This window comes from Parambassis ranga, chromosome 15, assembly GCF_900634625.1.
Source record: "Parambassis ranga chromosome 15, fParRan2.1, whole genome shotgun sequence".
Taxonomy (NCBI): domain Eukaryota; kingdom Metazoa; phylum Chordata; class Actinopteri; family Ambassidae; genus Parambassis; species Parambassis ranga.
The window spans coordinates 12492558-12507762 of record NC_041035.1 but is presented as its reverse complement, the minus strand read 5'-3'; the positions used below and the strand labels follow the sequence as shown (position 1 = coordinate 12507762).

The window sequence follows — 15205 nt, the reverse complement described above, 5'->3', positions numbered from 1 at the left end:
TTTCATGGAATAATTAGATGGCCAACCAAAAGTAACCCCACGATTTAATATAATTTTATACGAAATCTTAAATTTATTGATTCGTTTTTTTGAGCTATGTGAATGCTGTTTAACATTATTTACTAAAGATAAACTAGTATATAGGAACATTGATATAGACTATATGAAATTACTTGCAGTAATACTTTTGAGTTACTTCAAAACCCCTGGAAGGTTTTGTGGGCCTACCGAGTTGTTTCATACACATGGACAACTAACTGCTTTGGATTCGGTGGTAGAATTCAAAACATCTCAATTTTACTTTTTTAATCGTCTACCGTCATTATGTTGAAATCTAAAACCTTCGTTAAAAAGACCCGGTCGGGTGGGGTGATGAAGATAGTGCGTGAACATTATCTGAGAGATGATATTTGGTGCGGGAGTGAAGCTTGTACTGAATGCAAACATGAGTCCACGGTGTTGCAAAAAGACGCGTGTATAGAGAGCAATCTGTGCTCTTATCCACATTATCTGGTCCCTGACACGAATGTGGTGCTGCATCAGGTAAATTATTACTATATATATCTATCCTATGTGTTCTGTATTATGCTTGGTACCAGAATCAGTCCAGAATCAGTGATGTTTTGTCAGTTCTCTCTGAAATGAGCACTATAACAAACAAACTGGTCCATAATCATCAATTTATAAATATGAATTGACTTCTAGTTATATGTTTTCTACATGTATGGTGTGTTCTTGTGTTAGTGTTTTCTTTTACATGGAACAGTTTGTTACATATGGTGATTCCTTGATTATTATTATTTTTAATACTCACCTATCCATATAATCTTTTCCCCAATTTTCAATTCTCATTTGTTCTGCAGATTGACATTTTGGAAGACCCTGTTATTCGTAATGTGATCATCCTTCAGACTGTACTACAGGAAGTACGGCACCGCAGTGCACCGATCTATAAACGACTGAAGGACATCATACATGAAAAAGAGAAACACGTCTACACATTTACCAACGAACACCACAAGTCAGAGACATTACTAACATTGTAAAATTGTTTCACAATATGCTAACTTAACTTATTGATCTGTTTGAGACATACTGTTGTAATTTGTGTTTTTTTAGGGAGACTTTCATTGAACGTGAACCAGGGGAGAGTGCCAATGACCGCAACGACCGCGCCATCCGTGTGGCAGCCAAATGGTACAGCCAGCATCTGAAGGCATCTGAGGCCGAGGCAGATGGGCTCAAAGTGGTCCTCCTCACCAATGATCAAGGGAACAAGCAGAAAGCAGAGGAGAGTGGCCTGCTGGTGTACAAATGTAATCAATGAAAAATTTTAAAAGGATAAACCTCCTAAGTTGTGGCGTCATCTTACTACTACTACAAAGACTGTTTCACATTCGTTGTAGGTGAGGAGTACATCAAGAGTCTAATAGCAAACCCTGAGCTTGTCGATCGCCTGGCTTTGTCCAATGATGAAAAGGTAATCATTTGAAAAAGTTTTGCGGTTATATTTGTCTTTCCTCCTTCCTCCCTGATTTTTTTTGTTCCCTAACTATTCTATTCCTTTTTCTACCTCAGAATGAAATCACAAGCAGTAAAGTGTTGTTTCCAGAGCATCTTCCTCTCTCCAGGATCCAAGCCGGAATTAAAAGTGGCACCTTCCTCCAAGGCACCCTTAGGGCCAGCAGAGACAATTATTTGGAGGCCACAGTCTTTGTCCAAAGAGAGCAGGACGATGGCACAGAGGTGTGTTGTTTGTGCATACAGAGTACAACCTGTAGGGGTCAGAACATGTCATGCTATTTATTATTATTAGAGAATTAATTCGCTGTGAAAAGGTGTACATGTATGTTAAAGGCTCTTTTGCCTTGCTGCCAGGTTCTCATTCAGGGTCTTCAGAACCTCAACAGAGCAGTGCACCAGGATGTAGTTGCCGTGCAGCTGTTGCCACGCAATCAGTGGGTGGCACCTTCCTCAGTTGTCCTGCAGGATGAAGGCCCAGCAAAGGATGACGGTGTTGAAGATGAAGATGAGGAGAATGTGGTAAATTTGGTGTCAGTGGAAGAGTATTTAGTCTTTGCTTACAGTCAGATGAGATATGGTCTTTTACGTCTTATTATTGTAAGAACCTTCAGCGCCTTGTTAACTGATGTGCATAGATGTGGTTGCATAATGTGTTACTCTCCAAGAGTAATGTTTTACTTTGAATTTGGCATTTGTAGCTGCATGTTGTGTCTTAAAGAACACTTGTTCTTGTGTGTCTGAGCAGTTGAAGACATCAGCAGCAGAGTCAGCCAGGAAGCTCACAGGAAAGGTAGTGGGCATCATAAAACGGAACTGGAGGCCATTCTGTGGCATGCTCAATGTTTCCCATATTAAAGAGGTACATTAAAAGTTTGGTTTGAAAATATGTTGTCCCTCAAAATCGGGATATCTGTTTTAGGTGGTTAATAAATATTTTTGTTTCCATTTAATTCAGTCCACACGCCATCTGTTCACCCCAGCTGACCGCCGTATCCCTCGCATTCGCATTGAAACACGACAAGCGTCCTCACTGGTGGGTCAGAGGATCATGGTGGCCATCGATGGTTGGCCCAAAGACTCCAGATATCCCAATGTGAGTTGGAATCTCTTCTAATCTATGGAATCTTTTCTACATTTTTTTGGGAAATCAAGCTTCTAGAGCACAACAGATAATAAAATGTAAAATAAAATATTTATGTAGGGAAATCTTTTTTTCTCTTCTTATTAGGGTCACTTTGTGCGCAGTCTGGGAGGTGCTGGGGAGAAGGACACAGAGCAGGAGGTGCTGCTGCTGGAACATGATGTTCCACACCAGGCCTTTTCTCAGGCTGTGCTCAGTTTCCTTCCCAAGATGCCTTGGAGCATCACACCAGAGGTGACTATTCTTCTTGAGACAGAGTAAAAACTATATGTGTTTATGCATGTATTAATGGGCCTGTGCACAAATGAATGTATGGTACAGGACATGGTGAAGAGAGAGGACCTGAGGAGCCTGACAGTGTGCAGTGTGGATCCTCCAGGATGTACAGATATAGATGATGCTCTGCACTGTAGAGAGCTGGAAAATGGAAACCTTGAGGTACACTTGTCATAAACTTGTGAAATAAGCATAATTTGTATCTGTATCATGTATATGATGTGTATTTCACTACATGGTATTTTGCTGTTTTGCTGTAGGTGGGTGTCCACATTGCTGATGTCAGTCACTTCATCAGATCTGGCAACGCTCTTGACAAAGAGGCTGCCAACCGTGGCACCACTGTGTACTTGTGTGGCAAAGTAAGAAGATCTCACACACATGTTTGCATGCCTTTATTACAATTTCAACTCCAATACCTACCTTAAATCAGTGGGACAAGAAAAAACTATTTTTAGGTATTTGTATTGTGCCTTGTTATGTCTGCCCAAATGTCTTCTGCAAATGTCACTCATTTTTAAAATAAGATGTTTATAATTGATGAAATTTGAAATGCATACAGTTCACATGTTGTATTGATCATCCAAACTCTATTGTTTAACAGAGGATAGACATGGTTCCTGAGCTCCTCAGCTCCAATCTATGTTCTCTACGCTCTAATGTGGATAGGTAAGGACTGAAAATACATACACAATAGTCAGTATTGTCGATCTATTGAAGAAGTAAATCTGTCTAAATGCACTGATCTGAATCTTGTCTTTTACCAGGCTGGCTTTCTCGTGTATCTGGGAAATGAACCATAAGGCTGAAATTCTAAAGACCAGATTCACAAAAAGTGTGATTAACTCCAAGGTATATTACCAACACACAAGCACAAAGAAATGTTGCATTATTTCTAATATGTTTTATACTATGTGCATGTGTGAAATTCCCTTTTGATTATTGTTTTGAAACAGACAAAGACATAAAACTACAAGGTTAAGATATTTTCAGGCATGATGTTTACTTGTTTTTGTGGTGTTTGATTCAGGCCTCTCTGACCTATGCTGAGGCCCAGATGAGGATTGATGACACCAACAATAATGATGATATCACAGTCAGCCTGCGGGGTCTCAACAAACTGGCCAAAATCCTCAAGAGGCAAAGGATAGCAAAAGGGTGAGAAATATGTCTTTACATGTAAGGGAAAAGTAAACTGGGAATGCATATTTAAAGTAGGTGTAATTAAACATTGACATGACTTTTGTGTCCTCCTTCAGGGCATTGACGCTGTCGTCCTTAGAGGTCCGCTTTCACATGGACAGTGAAACCCATGACCCCATTGACCTCCAGACCAAAGAACTCATGTAAGTAAAAATGTGTATTTATTTATTTTTTCTAGTGTGTCGGGTGTGTTTCGGATGGATGCAAATAAAGCTATATCTTTTGTATTAGGGAGACAAACTCCATGGTAGAGGAGTTCATGTTGCTGGCCAATATTTCAGTTGCCCAGAAGATTCATGATGAATTTCCAGAGTGTGCTCTGCTGAGGAAACATCCTGCACCGCCTCCTTCCAACTATGACATTCTGCTCAAGGCTGCAAAGTCTAAGGTGAGTGGAGACAAATGGTTGGACAGGAAAGAAAATGCTTTTTTACTGAGCTTGCTTTTCTATTTTTTATTTTTTTTTATTTTTTCAGGATGTGGAGATCCACACAGATTCAGCCAAGGCCCTGGCTGACTCTCTCGATGTGGCCAAAGTGGATGGCTTCCCATACTTTAACACGCTACTGCGCATCTTGGCCACTCGCTGCATGATGCAGGCTGTCTATTTCTGTTCTGGCATGGACAGCGACTTCCACCATTATGGCCTTGCCTCACCCATTTATACACACTTCACCTCTCCTATTAGGAGGTATGAAACCAGATATTCTCTATGTTATGCCGATTGATCCTTTTTTTTTTTAAACTTCTGTCCTCCACCTTGTTTCTCTGCTTACACAGGTATGCAGACATTATAGTCCACCGCCTGCTGGCAGTGGCCATAGGGGCAGACAGCACATACGCAGATTTGACAGACAAACACAAGCAGTCAGCTCTCTGCAACAACCTCAACTACAGACACAAAATGTCTCAGTATGCACAGAGAGCATCTGTGGCCTTCCACACACAGGTAAATCTGCATGACTGAATCATGGGAACTGGTTTGTAGAATACATACAAACAATCTGAACTATCATAACCGGAATTTTAATATAATCATTTTTTATTTGCAGTTGTTCTTCAAGAGTCGAGGTGTACTGAATGAAGAAGGATTTGTTCTGTTTGTGAGGAAGAACGCAATCATCGTACTCATCCCAAAGTTTGGCCTGGAGGGAACAGTCTTCTTTGACAGTAAAGACAAAGCTGCCCCGAATATCGCTTTTGATGAAGAGGTACTTTAACTCCTTTCTTTTAATGTCATTTTACTAAAAAAAAAAAAATAACACACACACACACGTTGTCTTGAGTTACAACTCCTGTTTTATATATAATGTGCATATTTGTAGGGTCCCACACTGAAGGTTGAACACCATACATTTCACATCTTTGACAAAGTGAAGGTTACCATCAGTCTGGATGACTCCAATATTCAGCACCAGAAGATCCGCATGGCTCTGACTGAACCTGTGGTAAGTTCCTCTTCATTTCTCAATTTAGTCATCGTTTTTAAGATTGAATAGTATAATAATTCTCTAGTTCAAATGTGATGATGTGTTCATTGGAGCTTTGTTGTAGCAGTAAATGTTGTTTCTTTTAGATCGCTGGTGTGAGTGTTGCAATCCCAGATGCTGAACCACAAGCCAAGAAACCTAAACTGGACCGCTGACATAGAAAGCAGCACTGAAATTCAAACCTGAACCACAAAATCGATCTTTTAGATCAGGTGTCAATAAAAGGACAAGAATGTACTGCTCAATGTAATGACACACGTGTAATATAAGTTTGTCAGTGTGGTATGTTTTAGAATTTATACCATAGCAAAGGCACTGCTCCATTCTCAGTTGTACCACTCTTATGTTTGCCATTTTGTATGATTTAAAACAAGGGTGGGTGCAAAGGACTGTAAGTAACAAATACAGTCAATGAGGCAACTCAGTCATTAAAGTGTTTTTACTTGTATATTTCCATATTTTCTCAAATACAAAAAAAAATCTCCCACTGAGTTCTTTTTAAAAACCATAATATTGTAAATGTACAGCAACATTTGTTAATGCAATTAAACATTATCTAACAAAGAAATCTTCAAGCCAGACAAAAATTCAAGTTAAGTTTTGTGACAATGTTCAAGCTGAGTATAGGGGGAAAAAAGGCTCAATTAGCTTTTAATTCACTAGTGGTGCTATTCAGTGTGCTATTGTGCAATAAATAGTCAAATAAAACAAGTAAGGTCTTGTCAAATAAAAACATGATTTAGTTTTATAAAACTTAAATACAGTACAAATCAGATGTCATTGTCACGTTGGCACCAATTCAGATTGAAGTTATAGCATTAGTCTCATTACAGCATTAAAGAAGGATTGTTGTGCAAGGTTGATATATATATTACCCCCCCCCTTTCCCTTGATGACATCAAGACCCAAAACTACTGCTGAATTGCAATAATAGCTCTTCAGTGTACTCCAGAGGGGCTTGATCCAACATCCCTTTGATAAAAGTGGTAACGCATTTGCCGGCAATGTGAATTTAACAAAAAAAAAAAAAAAAAAACACCTGTGAAACCCGTCGGTTCTTTTCATACTTCACTTAATAGCTGAAATCATTTACTCAAACCAAATAAATATGCTATAAAAGCTTCAAACATAGTTTAAACGTTTCTGTATTTCACTGCAAAATAATCATCTTAGGCTTCCACTGGAGGAGGTGTCCCTTTAAATGCATAAACGAGGATCAGTGGTGAGGATAAAAAACCTGGAGAAAAAGAAACATATATTTAGTGAAATGTGAAGACTGTTACAGTAAAACTATGACCTCACACATCCACACCCTATGACTGTGTGTGCATGTTTAACTGTACCTTTGCTTTAGTGTGTCGAATAGTTTGGAAGGCTTCATCCACCACACTTGAACTGAAGGACTCTTTATTGTGACAGTATGAGCTAAGGCCATCGATAAGACTAGCAGTGCCTGCTGAGGTAGTGTTGTATCCGCTGTCCACCTGCACACACACACACAACAAAACAAAACAAAAAAAATCAGTTAATTTACAAATACTATGTAGTAATTAAGCTGCTCGACTGAAATCATCCACACAAACCTGCATGCTGGAATCATAGCGTATGCTGCTTCCCTCTGCCAGAAGGGATACAAACATCTGTGAGCTTTCTGTTGCTGATGCATTGGCCATGCGAGAGCTGGTCAGCTGTGCCGAAGGCCCACTGCCCTCTTCTTCTTCCTCCTCTAGCCTCATGTCTATGCCGGTTTCCTTGCCCTCATCCATTTTCACAGGTCCCATGGGTTCCAAGCTAACTTCCTCTCTGTCAATAGGATGAGCCTTCCAGGGCAGGGGTGAGGAAGGGTCCAGTTCCATAGAAGGGAGACATGAGAAGGAAGAGGAGGGGAGGTGTTCTTCAGCCTCCTGATTGTCTTGAAGCCTAGGGTTGAGCAGCGGGGAGATGAGAGGAGGAGAAGCAAAGTAGCGGACTTTGGGTCTGGACCTGGGTCTGATATTGTGGTGGGGGTCTTGCTGGCGATAAAGCTGGTTTGGGGAACAGCTACGAATGGGAGAGCAACCTTCCACAAATGGACTCTCACTGTAGGGAGTGATGTCCAGGGGGACACTGTGTGGGGTCAAATTGTTAAGCAGCCTCTTCTCAGCTACGGAAAGCACACAAATATAAGAAAGAAAACATGAATGTCACAACAGATTCCGCTTTACTTTGATGTTACAAATATCAATATGAGTTAAAAAGTGAATGTTTACCTGATCCTACAGGTGTGCGTGCTGCATAGGCAATAATTGGAGAAATTGTGGGGGAGACAAGGCCAGCAGGAGAGGATCTGTCAGGGAACAGTGGACTGTTGATGCTACTCAGGCTACAGCCACGTTGAATGGGACTGGATGAGAACTGACCCTATAATGGAGACAATAGACATCAATTAGCAGATTTTCATAATTTAAACAAATCCTTTAGCTGTCTAGGACTAAAACATATTTATATCTTTAAGTATTGAACATTTTTTATTTGGATCCATAAACTCACCGTAGAGGGGGTCGGAGCCGAAACACCACAGGACAAAGGGGAGGAAAAGACAGACATTTTAGCTTCTCCCTCACGAGCTTCAGTCCTTTCCACTCCTTTGTTAAGACATGGTTTCTCCTGGCTGACATGGCTTCTCTCTGGGCTGGGTGGGCCAGAGCTGTCAGAACCGCTACCACTACCGCTGCCCTGACCATCGAGGAAGAGTTTTCGTCTCAAAGAGGAGGAACTAAGACTCTCCTGCACAGCATCACACACTTCCTCGCAACGGTAGTACTCCCCTGAGATTAAAGAGACAAAGATAGTGACTTGTTTGCAGAATACTGGTCATAATAAATTCTCAGACTTGCAGTGGCATGTAGCAAAGACATACCTAGTACTTTCTCCAAATCAAAAGCCAAAGGCAATGAAAGAGTGGTCTGACAGGCAACTATGAATCAAACAGAGGCAAATTAGTATACAAGAAGCCAATGAAGCTCTGAACATAAACATAGAATGTTCATTATGACACCAACCTGACGTTTTTTCTGGCTCCTCTGCAATCGTTGCAGACACAGCACCTTGACATCACACAAGAGAAGGTAACATTGAATAATGTACAAACATAGCTTAGAACAGCGTCTCTAATGCAAATATAAGAGGGGGGTGTAATTAAAATTTAAAGGCAGAATTTAAAACAATAAATAAACTTACTTTTCTTATACACCTGAGGGACTTTACGAGTGTCTGGTGCTGCCCAGGGGGATGGCACTATAGCTCCTTTAGTGAAAAACTTTTGAAAAACAGCAGAATTACATGAATACAGGACAAACCATTAATATGTACATTTTATTTTAGACAAGAGATTTAATGAGATTTCCATACCTGGTCAATAGCATTCTGACGTTTTTCCTCAACAGCAATATCCGTCCTAAAAAAACATTGAAGAAGAAGATATATTAAGAAACGTTGTCAGTGTCATCGTTATTGATTGCCATGACAGTACATACCTTGTCTGACTGAGGTATAAAGACTGTCTCTGGATCTCCTCTGGGTCTATGTGGACTGGTAGTAGACTGGCCATTTCTTCAATAGACCAGTTAAACTTGGGAGGAGTCTGGAAATGAGACAGACGAGGAAGTGACTAAAAGACACCCTTTAATAAAGCAAAACACTGTGCAGTGATGAATGCAGTGAAGGTTGTGGGGCCCTCACACTGTGGTAGGTCAAATTGGCATATAGTGATCGATGCAGTGTGTGTGTGTGTGTGTGTGTGTGTGTGTGTGTCTTACAGCTTTACAAGGCTTTGATTTGAAGACTGACGGGCTTGGCACCAGGGGTTCACGGAGATGGTGGTAATCATTGGGACTATCAAAAGGGTTTCTGATGGCAGGTCTGCCTGGAGTCTCTGGAGTGATCTGTAGCTCAACAGCGTCCCCCATGTTAGCTGAAAACGACAAATCCCACTCAATGTAAGAATAGGAAATAACGAAGAAAACTAAATCGAGGTAACCCACCAAAGCAGCAGTCTGTAACATTTATAATCCAATGTTTACTTACGCACTGTTTGGTGCGTTATCACCACTCAACATTTTGACTAGATCTCGAAAGAAGCGACTACTTACTCCGAATTTGGTTACAGCGGTACGTTACACGCGTTTCTAAAAACTAAACATGATTACAACATTTACGTATGGGTTATATAAATCACACCATTTGTACTTACTACTGTTAGTGCGACAGAACGTTGATCATACAGTTAAAAAACAATCTCCATTAAAGAGCAAGCAGCAAACAACCGCAGTCAGTGGTGGTTCAAACGTTTATTTCAATTTAGTACGCACAGCCGTGAGCCAATAGGAATGCAGCAGGAAGTTCCTGGTATCCAATGAAGAAATGTATGTCGTCACTTCCTCTAACATTTTCGTTAGCGTGTTTAGCAACCTAGGTGGTTAGCCAGCAGCTAATATAGGTTCCTATTTATTGTGTATGTCACTTTTGACCTAAAATGAATACGACACGTTTAAAGTCTGATTAAACTGTTGTAATTTGTGCCGTGTCAGAGATTTCATCAAGATAATTCATTTTTCATTTATTAGCCACCTGCTAATAAGCTAACTGGATTCATCCATCACTATGGCAAGTGCGGCAAATGCAAACCTAAACGCGGTTCGGGAGACAATGGACGGTAATTGTGGTTTACATATAAGATTGTGTTATTGTAAATGTATCTATAAATATATTGGCTTTTGGTGTATGTTGTTTGTAATTGTTTTGCTGCCTAATCGTACAGGAAGTGCAGCATTCACGTTTTATCTTCTGACTGTAGTGTGTCGCATCCTTTTTCTCCAGTGCTGCTAGAGATCTCAAGGTTGCTGAATACAGGGTTGGACATGGAGTCTTTATCAATATGTGTGAGGCTGTGTGAGCAGGGCATCAACCCAGAAGCCCTGTCTGCAGTCATCAAAGAGCTCCGCAAAGCTTCAGAGTCCCTCAAGGTACCTTGGACTACCTCCTTATGATAAACCTTCTTATACGACTGTAGATAATGCGTTTTAGGGTTTTGTTTCAGTGACTGGCTGCAGAGAAATACATTTTTTGGGTCATCATGCTACTGGACATGTGTAAATCGATCAATTCAATGTCATAAAATGTCTTGTGTTGCTTAGGAAATGGTTCAAAACAATGACAACACTCCTTTAGGAGCTGTAGTTAGTGTACTGTTTTAAGTTGACACATTGCTTATACATCATCTTTTGCTCTGAAATAATAAATACATTTCAGTACTACTATAGATGGTGAATTGAGGTCAGTACAATAGCCTACACCTGTTCTACTTGTAGTTTCAGGATGTAAGGTGAGATGCTGTTGTTCTGATATTGAAACCTAGATAATCTGTGAAATTGAAAACTGTTAACAAAGCTGTGATGTGCATCTCTACAATAAGTAGGTGTAGGGTTGGTTGAAATAACAATATATATACAAAGAGACAATACAAAAAGTGGGTCAGCTGCCAGATATCATGCCATGCTATTTAAACTGTGTCACTTTGTGCGTACACAGATGTGTCACTGAGATATTTGTAATGTTTGTAAAAAGGTGAGAAAGTATACCGCCAAGTCCTGAATCCATTACTCAGGTATTTATATTGCATTCGCCAAAAAACATACCAGAGTGATTTCCCTAAAAATGGACTTTGCCATTTAATTAGTGAACATCATGCAACTCCATACGTTAATATGGAATCATATATGAATATTAAATAAGAAATTATAATGTGAAATTGCAGCTTATGGTTATGTTTTCCTTTCCGAGCTGTGTATATTGTAATTAGGTCACTATTGGTTTTGAGTCATCACTGATTCTATTTTTTGTCTTTCAGGCTTCTGAGAATTCCACAAACTGAAGTTTGGGATCTTTAATGGCCCAGTCATGGCCCATTCCTGGATCTGTACCTACCATGGGCCATGAAGCCCGTCAGATTTGTCTGTGTTCTGGCACTCTGTCCCTCGTACCTCTTTGATAACTAATGTGCTCCTGCTCTGTGCTTGGGCCTGTGTATTGGTTTTTGTGTGGAGGCCCAAAACTCAGTCTTCTAAAGAAACAGCTGCCTTCTTGCTCTTTATGCCTAAGATGCAGGTTGTTATGCACTTTTCATGTTTTTTAGACTTTTGTAATAATTTGTGAATATTATTTTGGTCATTTTAATCTGTGTCCCATTTCTGTTATTCATGTGACCATTAAGGATTCAGCTAAATTAAATTGTTACGCTAAGTGGCCACCAGGTGGTGTTGTGTGTCTTATTCCCATCTGAGGTGTATGAAGGTCTTCATTAGGTGTTGGAACTTGCGCAGTCTCACCTATGAAATAGTTTCCTGATGAGTCAGAAGTTTTGTGATTTAATTCAGTGCTTTTTAAAAACACATTTCCTCTCTCTCTTTATTGTCATTTTGTATATGTTGTCCTGATCCAAATGTAGAATATAGCAAAACAAATGTTCCCTGTGATATCACTCCCACAGGCCTTTCCTTAATAGGAGGGACCTTTCTGATTAATTTTATAAAGGAAATTATCTTTCCTGTGAGACTAGGTGAAAGGAACAAAGATACCGGTAGATAATTGCACAATACAAAAACAGCATGCAAAAGTGATGGCTGTGGGTGCAAGCCAGCACACTTCAGACAAAAGAAGACAAGAACAAGGGTCATGCTTTATAACAGGATGTCCTGTTGATCTGAAATCTACTCTTTTATCCACAACAAGTATTAGAGATGTATTGCAAACTTGACAAAAAAACACATCTTTGATCAAAAAGAAATGAACCCCCTACATCATGTATCTAACTGCACGGCATTGTTTTGTTTCTCCGCTGTCTGTGAAATAGCTCTATTCATCTTCCAGACGAGGGAAAGTGCTGAGAGCACAGAACATTCCTCCACAGGCCAATATACAGGCAAGGAACGACCTCTTATCCACACAGGCTCATATCTGTATCTTGTAAAGTCTGCGTGTGTGTGTGTGAGTCCCTCTGTGTGTGTGAGAGTTTAGATGTTCACGCAGCGCTGTAGATGTCTACAAATGAGTAGCCCCTAAGCCATCTGACAGTAACACCTCACCCCTCACAGGCACACCACAGAGAAAGGCAGCAAGCGAGCAGGAGAGTATATGTGTGTGTGTAAGCATTTCTGTCTTCTTTTGCTTTGTCTCGCCATCTTGACTGACAGGCCATGAGTCTAAATCTCTGCACTGCTGCTTTGATCTCTTAACACAGTATCTCTCTGTTCCTCAATACCAGCATCGTGTTAGCCAAGCATGAGAGACGTTCAGATTCAGTGCAGTGGCTCTTCTTGATAGCCCATAAGCTTAAACTACCTCTGGTCTCAGCAGGGGGGGTTGGTTAGGGGGGCTGCATGAGATGCTGATGGAGGGAGACCCACACTGAGAATCCTTTCTTTACAAAGGAAAAGAGTTATGCATGGCTTGATTGGCTACTATGGGCGTGGGATTCAGGATGCATTGCTTTCTGTTTGATGTGTTTGAAGGGTTTCTACTTATCCAAGCCAGTTACTTTGATCTCTGTTAAACAAAATATTCCCAAATCCCACAGTCCTAACAGAGATTAGCGTCCATATATGCATAAACATCTAAGGGGTGTTCAACTAGGGCACTGGTCAGGTCACATGACTGTATCAGCTTAAGAAGCAAGCGGGTCCTCACATCAGAACTTCTAAAGGTGTTTATATTTGTATGTCTGATAATTATCCAGGCCGAGGATTATTTTTCTGATAAATGAGGGCAGTCTCATTTAAAAGTGAAAGATCAATGTGTAGCAATTACTCCTCAGGTGTGTGCAGTGGATATTAGGAAAATAATTAGACTGGACTGATTAGAAGTTTCTTATGTCTTATTAAGGAAAGACAGTGTGTTGATGTTTTTCCAAACTTAAACTACAAACATATTGTCTCATGAAAACAAACACAGCCTTATTTGAAGCGGAGTTTATCCAAAAGTCAACGATCTCTGTGTGCAGAGTTAGGTTTAGGTCAGTAATTACCATTAACAATAAACAGGTAGGTTTTAATGGTCTCCCTGCAGAGACGAGGCTTTGTTTGTCCATTTCATGTATTGTTTTAGGGAAATTTGTTTTAGTCAAAAATCATTCTGATTAGTTCTCACTGTTGGATGATGACTTAAGGAACAAAAATCTGTTTTTTTTCTGTATCAGATTTTATTTGTATTTTTTTAGTAATTTAATATGATCTGTCCAAAACATTTTTCACCACTGCAACAGGATACTTCTCGTACATAATGCACACAGGTGAAATATACTAGATTGCTACCATACCTCCACTCTAGCATTTTATACTCACACTCCATTGCACGTGTCTGACACCTACAGTACAGGCTGTGATAGCTCCACTCCAGCCAGGTAGGACACTAAATTGCACCATACATGCAAAATGTTCTGCACAATTTTGTAATCCTGTTGTATATTGTGTGACATATATGCTTGCAGCAGTATGTATCCTGGAGAGATAATGCTTATTAGTGATTGAATTATTAGAATTTCTGTAAAAATCAAGCATGTGTGGCCCCAGCAATGTGAAACTGACTGAGGAGTTCCGTGACCTTGTTAGAGGATTCTCCCTCACACCAGCCCTGATTAGATACAGGCCAAACTTTTACGCCATGTACGAGTATACTATTTAGATCCCAATTAAATTCATAGCAAGGAAATTAGATCATAAACTCTTTAAAGGATCGTTAACAATCATTAGACAGGATAATAGCATGGCAATCAAAATATGTAAAAGGAAAAAAAAACTTCCAAAGTCTTTTAGTGACTTTGTTGTTTTTGGACATTTTCCAAGCTGATTAATGTAGAATTGATTGATTTACAGTTGTAATTAGCTGCACTCTGCATAGATGCATAATAATCATATATCTCCTTGCTTGTTTTAAAGTATTAATTGCTTTCATTAACAAAAGCAGTTAATTGAATAACAATTAACAAAGTTGATGATGATGGTATCGATGCGGCGCGTGCGAACTCCCTTGTGTTTTCATCATGATGATAATGAAACCACCTTTTTATCAGATTGGAATTTTGTGTGTTGGACTATGTAATGACTAATATGATATTGGGCTTATTAGTTTATTCGAGTGGCTCACTGAGGCGTTAAGCTGGTAGTGAACACATTGTGTTTAACAGGTAGGGACCATATGCTGCTTTAATCAGACATTGGAATCACATTTGGTTGTTAAATTGTTTTCTAATAAAAGCATGTAGTAAAACAACTCGAGTTAATTTAATTTCAGGCCAGTTTGGGTGAAGAGAGCAGCTGTTCATATTTGTTGAATTGTTTTAACAATCACCTTCTTTTTTTGTCTGTTTTTTTGTGGGTTTAACTCCAACAGCCTGCTTGTTCTTCAACTTTTCTTGTAGAAAATAGAGATGGAGGGTGGACGAGCTGTCCACTCTCCTTAAAAGAAGACAATACCAGGCATATTGTAGTGACAGCTTGCATTGTGTGTGTGTGTGTAAGAGAGGGAGGGGCAGAAGGGA

At 39.8% G+C, this 15205-nt stretch overlaps 3 protein-coding genes across 5 annotated transcripts; 2 read left to right on the top strand and 1 right to left on the bottom strand.

Annotated features, from left to right (window-relative positions):
• The first annotated feature begins 1 nt into the window (after window position 1).
• On the top strand, window positions 2-6121 carry dis3 (DIS3 exosome endoribonuclease and 3'-5' exoribonuclease). Its single transcript, XM_028423094.1, has 21 exons — window positions 2-543; window positions 864-1021; window positions 1120-1316; window positions 1407-1480; window positions 1579-1746; window positions 1879-2043; window positions 2270-2383; window positions 2480-2617; window positions 2753-2899; window positions 2987-3103; window positions 3202-3303; window positions 3546-3610; window positions 3709-3793; window positions 3972-4099; window positions 4201-4287; window positions 4376-4532; window positions 4621-4835; window positions 4925-5093; window positions 5197-5355; window positions 5470-5592; window positions 5721-6121. Exons 1-21 carry the CDS (start codon window positions 325-327, stop codon window positions 5787-5789), a joined length of 2856 nt encoding a protein of 951 aa, XP_028278895.1. The 5' UTR covers window positions 2-324; the 3' UTR covers window positions 5790-6121.
• A 230-nt stretch (window positions 6122-6351) lies between these two features.
• On the bottom strand, window positions 6352-10002 carry bora (bora aurora kinase A activator). Its single transcript, XM_028423097.1, has 12 exons — window positions 9866-10002; window positions 9432-9586; window positions 9150-9256; window positions 9025-9070; window positions 8854-8932; window positions 8676-8720; window positions 8534-8590; window positions 8164-8441; window positions 7884-8034; window positions 7218-7777; window positions 6978-7118; window positions 6352-6871 (listed from the first exon to the last, which is right to left on the bottom strand). The coding sequence occupies exons 2-12, from the start codon at window positions 9579-9581 to the stop codon at window positions 6851-6853; spliced, it is 1635 nt and encodes a 544-aa protein (XP_028278898.1). The 5' UTR covers window positions 9582-9586; window positions 9866-10002; the 3' UTR covers window positions 6352-6850.
• Window positions 9346-11918, top strand: mzt1 (mitotic spindle organizing protein 1). Of its 3 annotated transcripts, none has more exons than XM_028423100.1 (4): window positions 9346-9360; window positions 10239-10327; window positions 10492-10637; window positions 11522-11918. In XM_028423100.1, the coding sequence occupies exons 2-4, from the start codon at window positions 10276-10278 to the stop codon at window positions 11543-11545; spliced, it is 222 nt and encodes a 73-aa protein (XP_028278901.1). In that variant the 5' UTR covers window positions 9346-9360; window positions 10239-10275; the 3' UTR covers window positions 11546-11918. The 3 variants fall into 3 exon arrangements, with proteins under 3 accessions (XP_028278901.1, XP_028278900.1, XP_028278899.1); XM_028423099.1 differs by lacking the exon at window positions 9346-9360 and adding an exon at window positions 10038-10126; XM_028423098.1 differs by lacking the exon at window positions 9346-9360 and having other exon boundaries at window positions 10050-10327.
• The last annotated feature ends 3287 nt before the right edge of the window (window positions 11919-15205 follow it).

Excerpts from the sequence above, each read along its gene's own strand:
- dis3 (XM_028423094.1), top strand. The coding sequence starts at position 325 with ATGTTGAAATCTAAAACCTTCGTTAAAAAGACCCGGTCGGGTGGGGTG. Across the intron at positions 1,022-1,119 it reads TTTACCAACGAACACCACAA|GGAGACTTTCATTGAACGTG; the intron begins GTCAGAGACATT and ends GTGTTTTTTTAG. Across the intron at positions 2,384-2,479 it reads ATGTTTCCCATATTAAAGAG|TCCACACGCCATCTGTTCAC; the intron begins GTACATTAAAAG and ends CATTTAATTCAG.
- mzt1 (XM_028423100.1), top strand. The coding sequence starts at position 10,276 with ATGGCAAGTGCGGCAAATGCAAACCTAAACGCGGTTCGGGAGACAATG. Across the intron at positions 10,328-10,491 it reads GGTTCGGGAGACAATGGACG|TGCTGCTAGAGATCTCAAGG; the intron begins GTAATTGTGGTT and ends CTTTTTCTCCAG. Across the intron at positions 10,638-11,521 it reads AAGCTTCAGAGTCCCTCAAG|GCTTCTGAGAATTCCACAAA; the intron begins GTACCTTGGACT and ends TTTGTCTTTCAG.
- bora (XM_028423097.1), bottom strand. The coding sequence starts at position 9,581 with ATGGGGGACGCTGTTGAGCTACAGATCACTCCAGAGACTCCAGGCAGA. Across the intron at positions 8,721-8,853 it reads CCCTCAGGTGTATAAGAAAA|GTGCTGTGTCTGCAACGATT; the intron begins GTAAGTTTATTT and ends TGTGATGTCAAG. Across the intron at positions 8,591-8,675 it reads GGAGCCAGAAAAAACGTCAG|TTGCCTGTCAGACCACTCTT; the intron begins GTTGGTGTCATA and ends TTTGATTCATAG.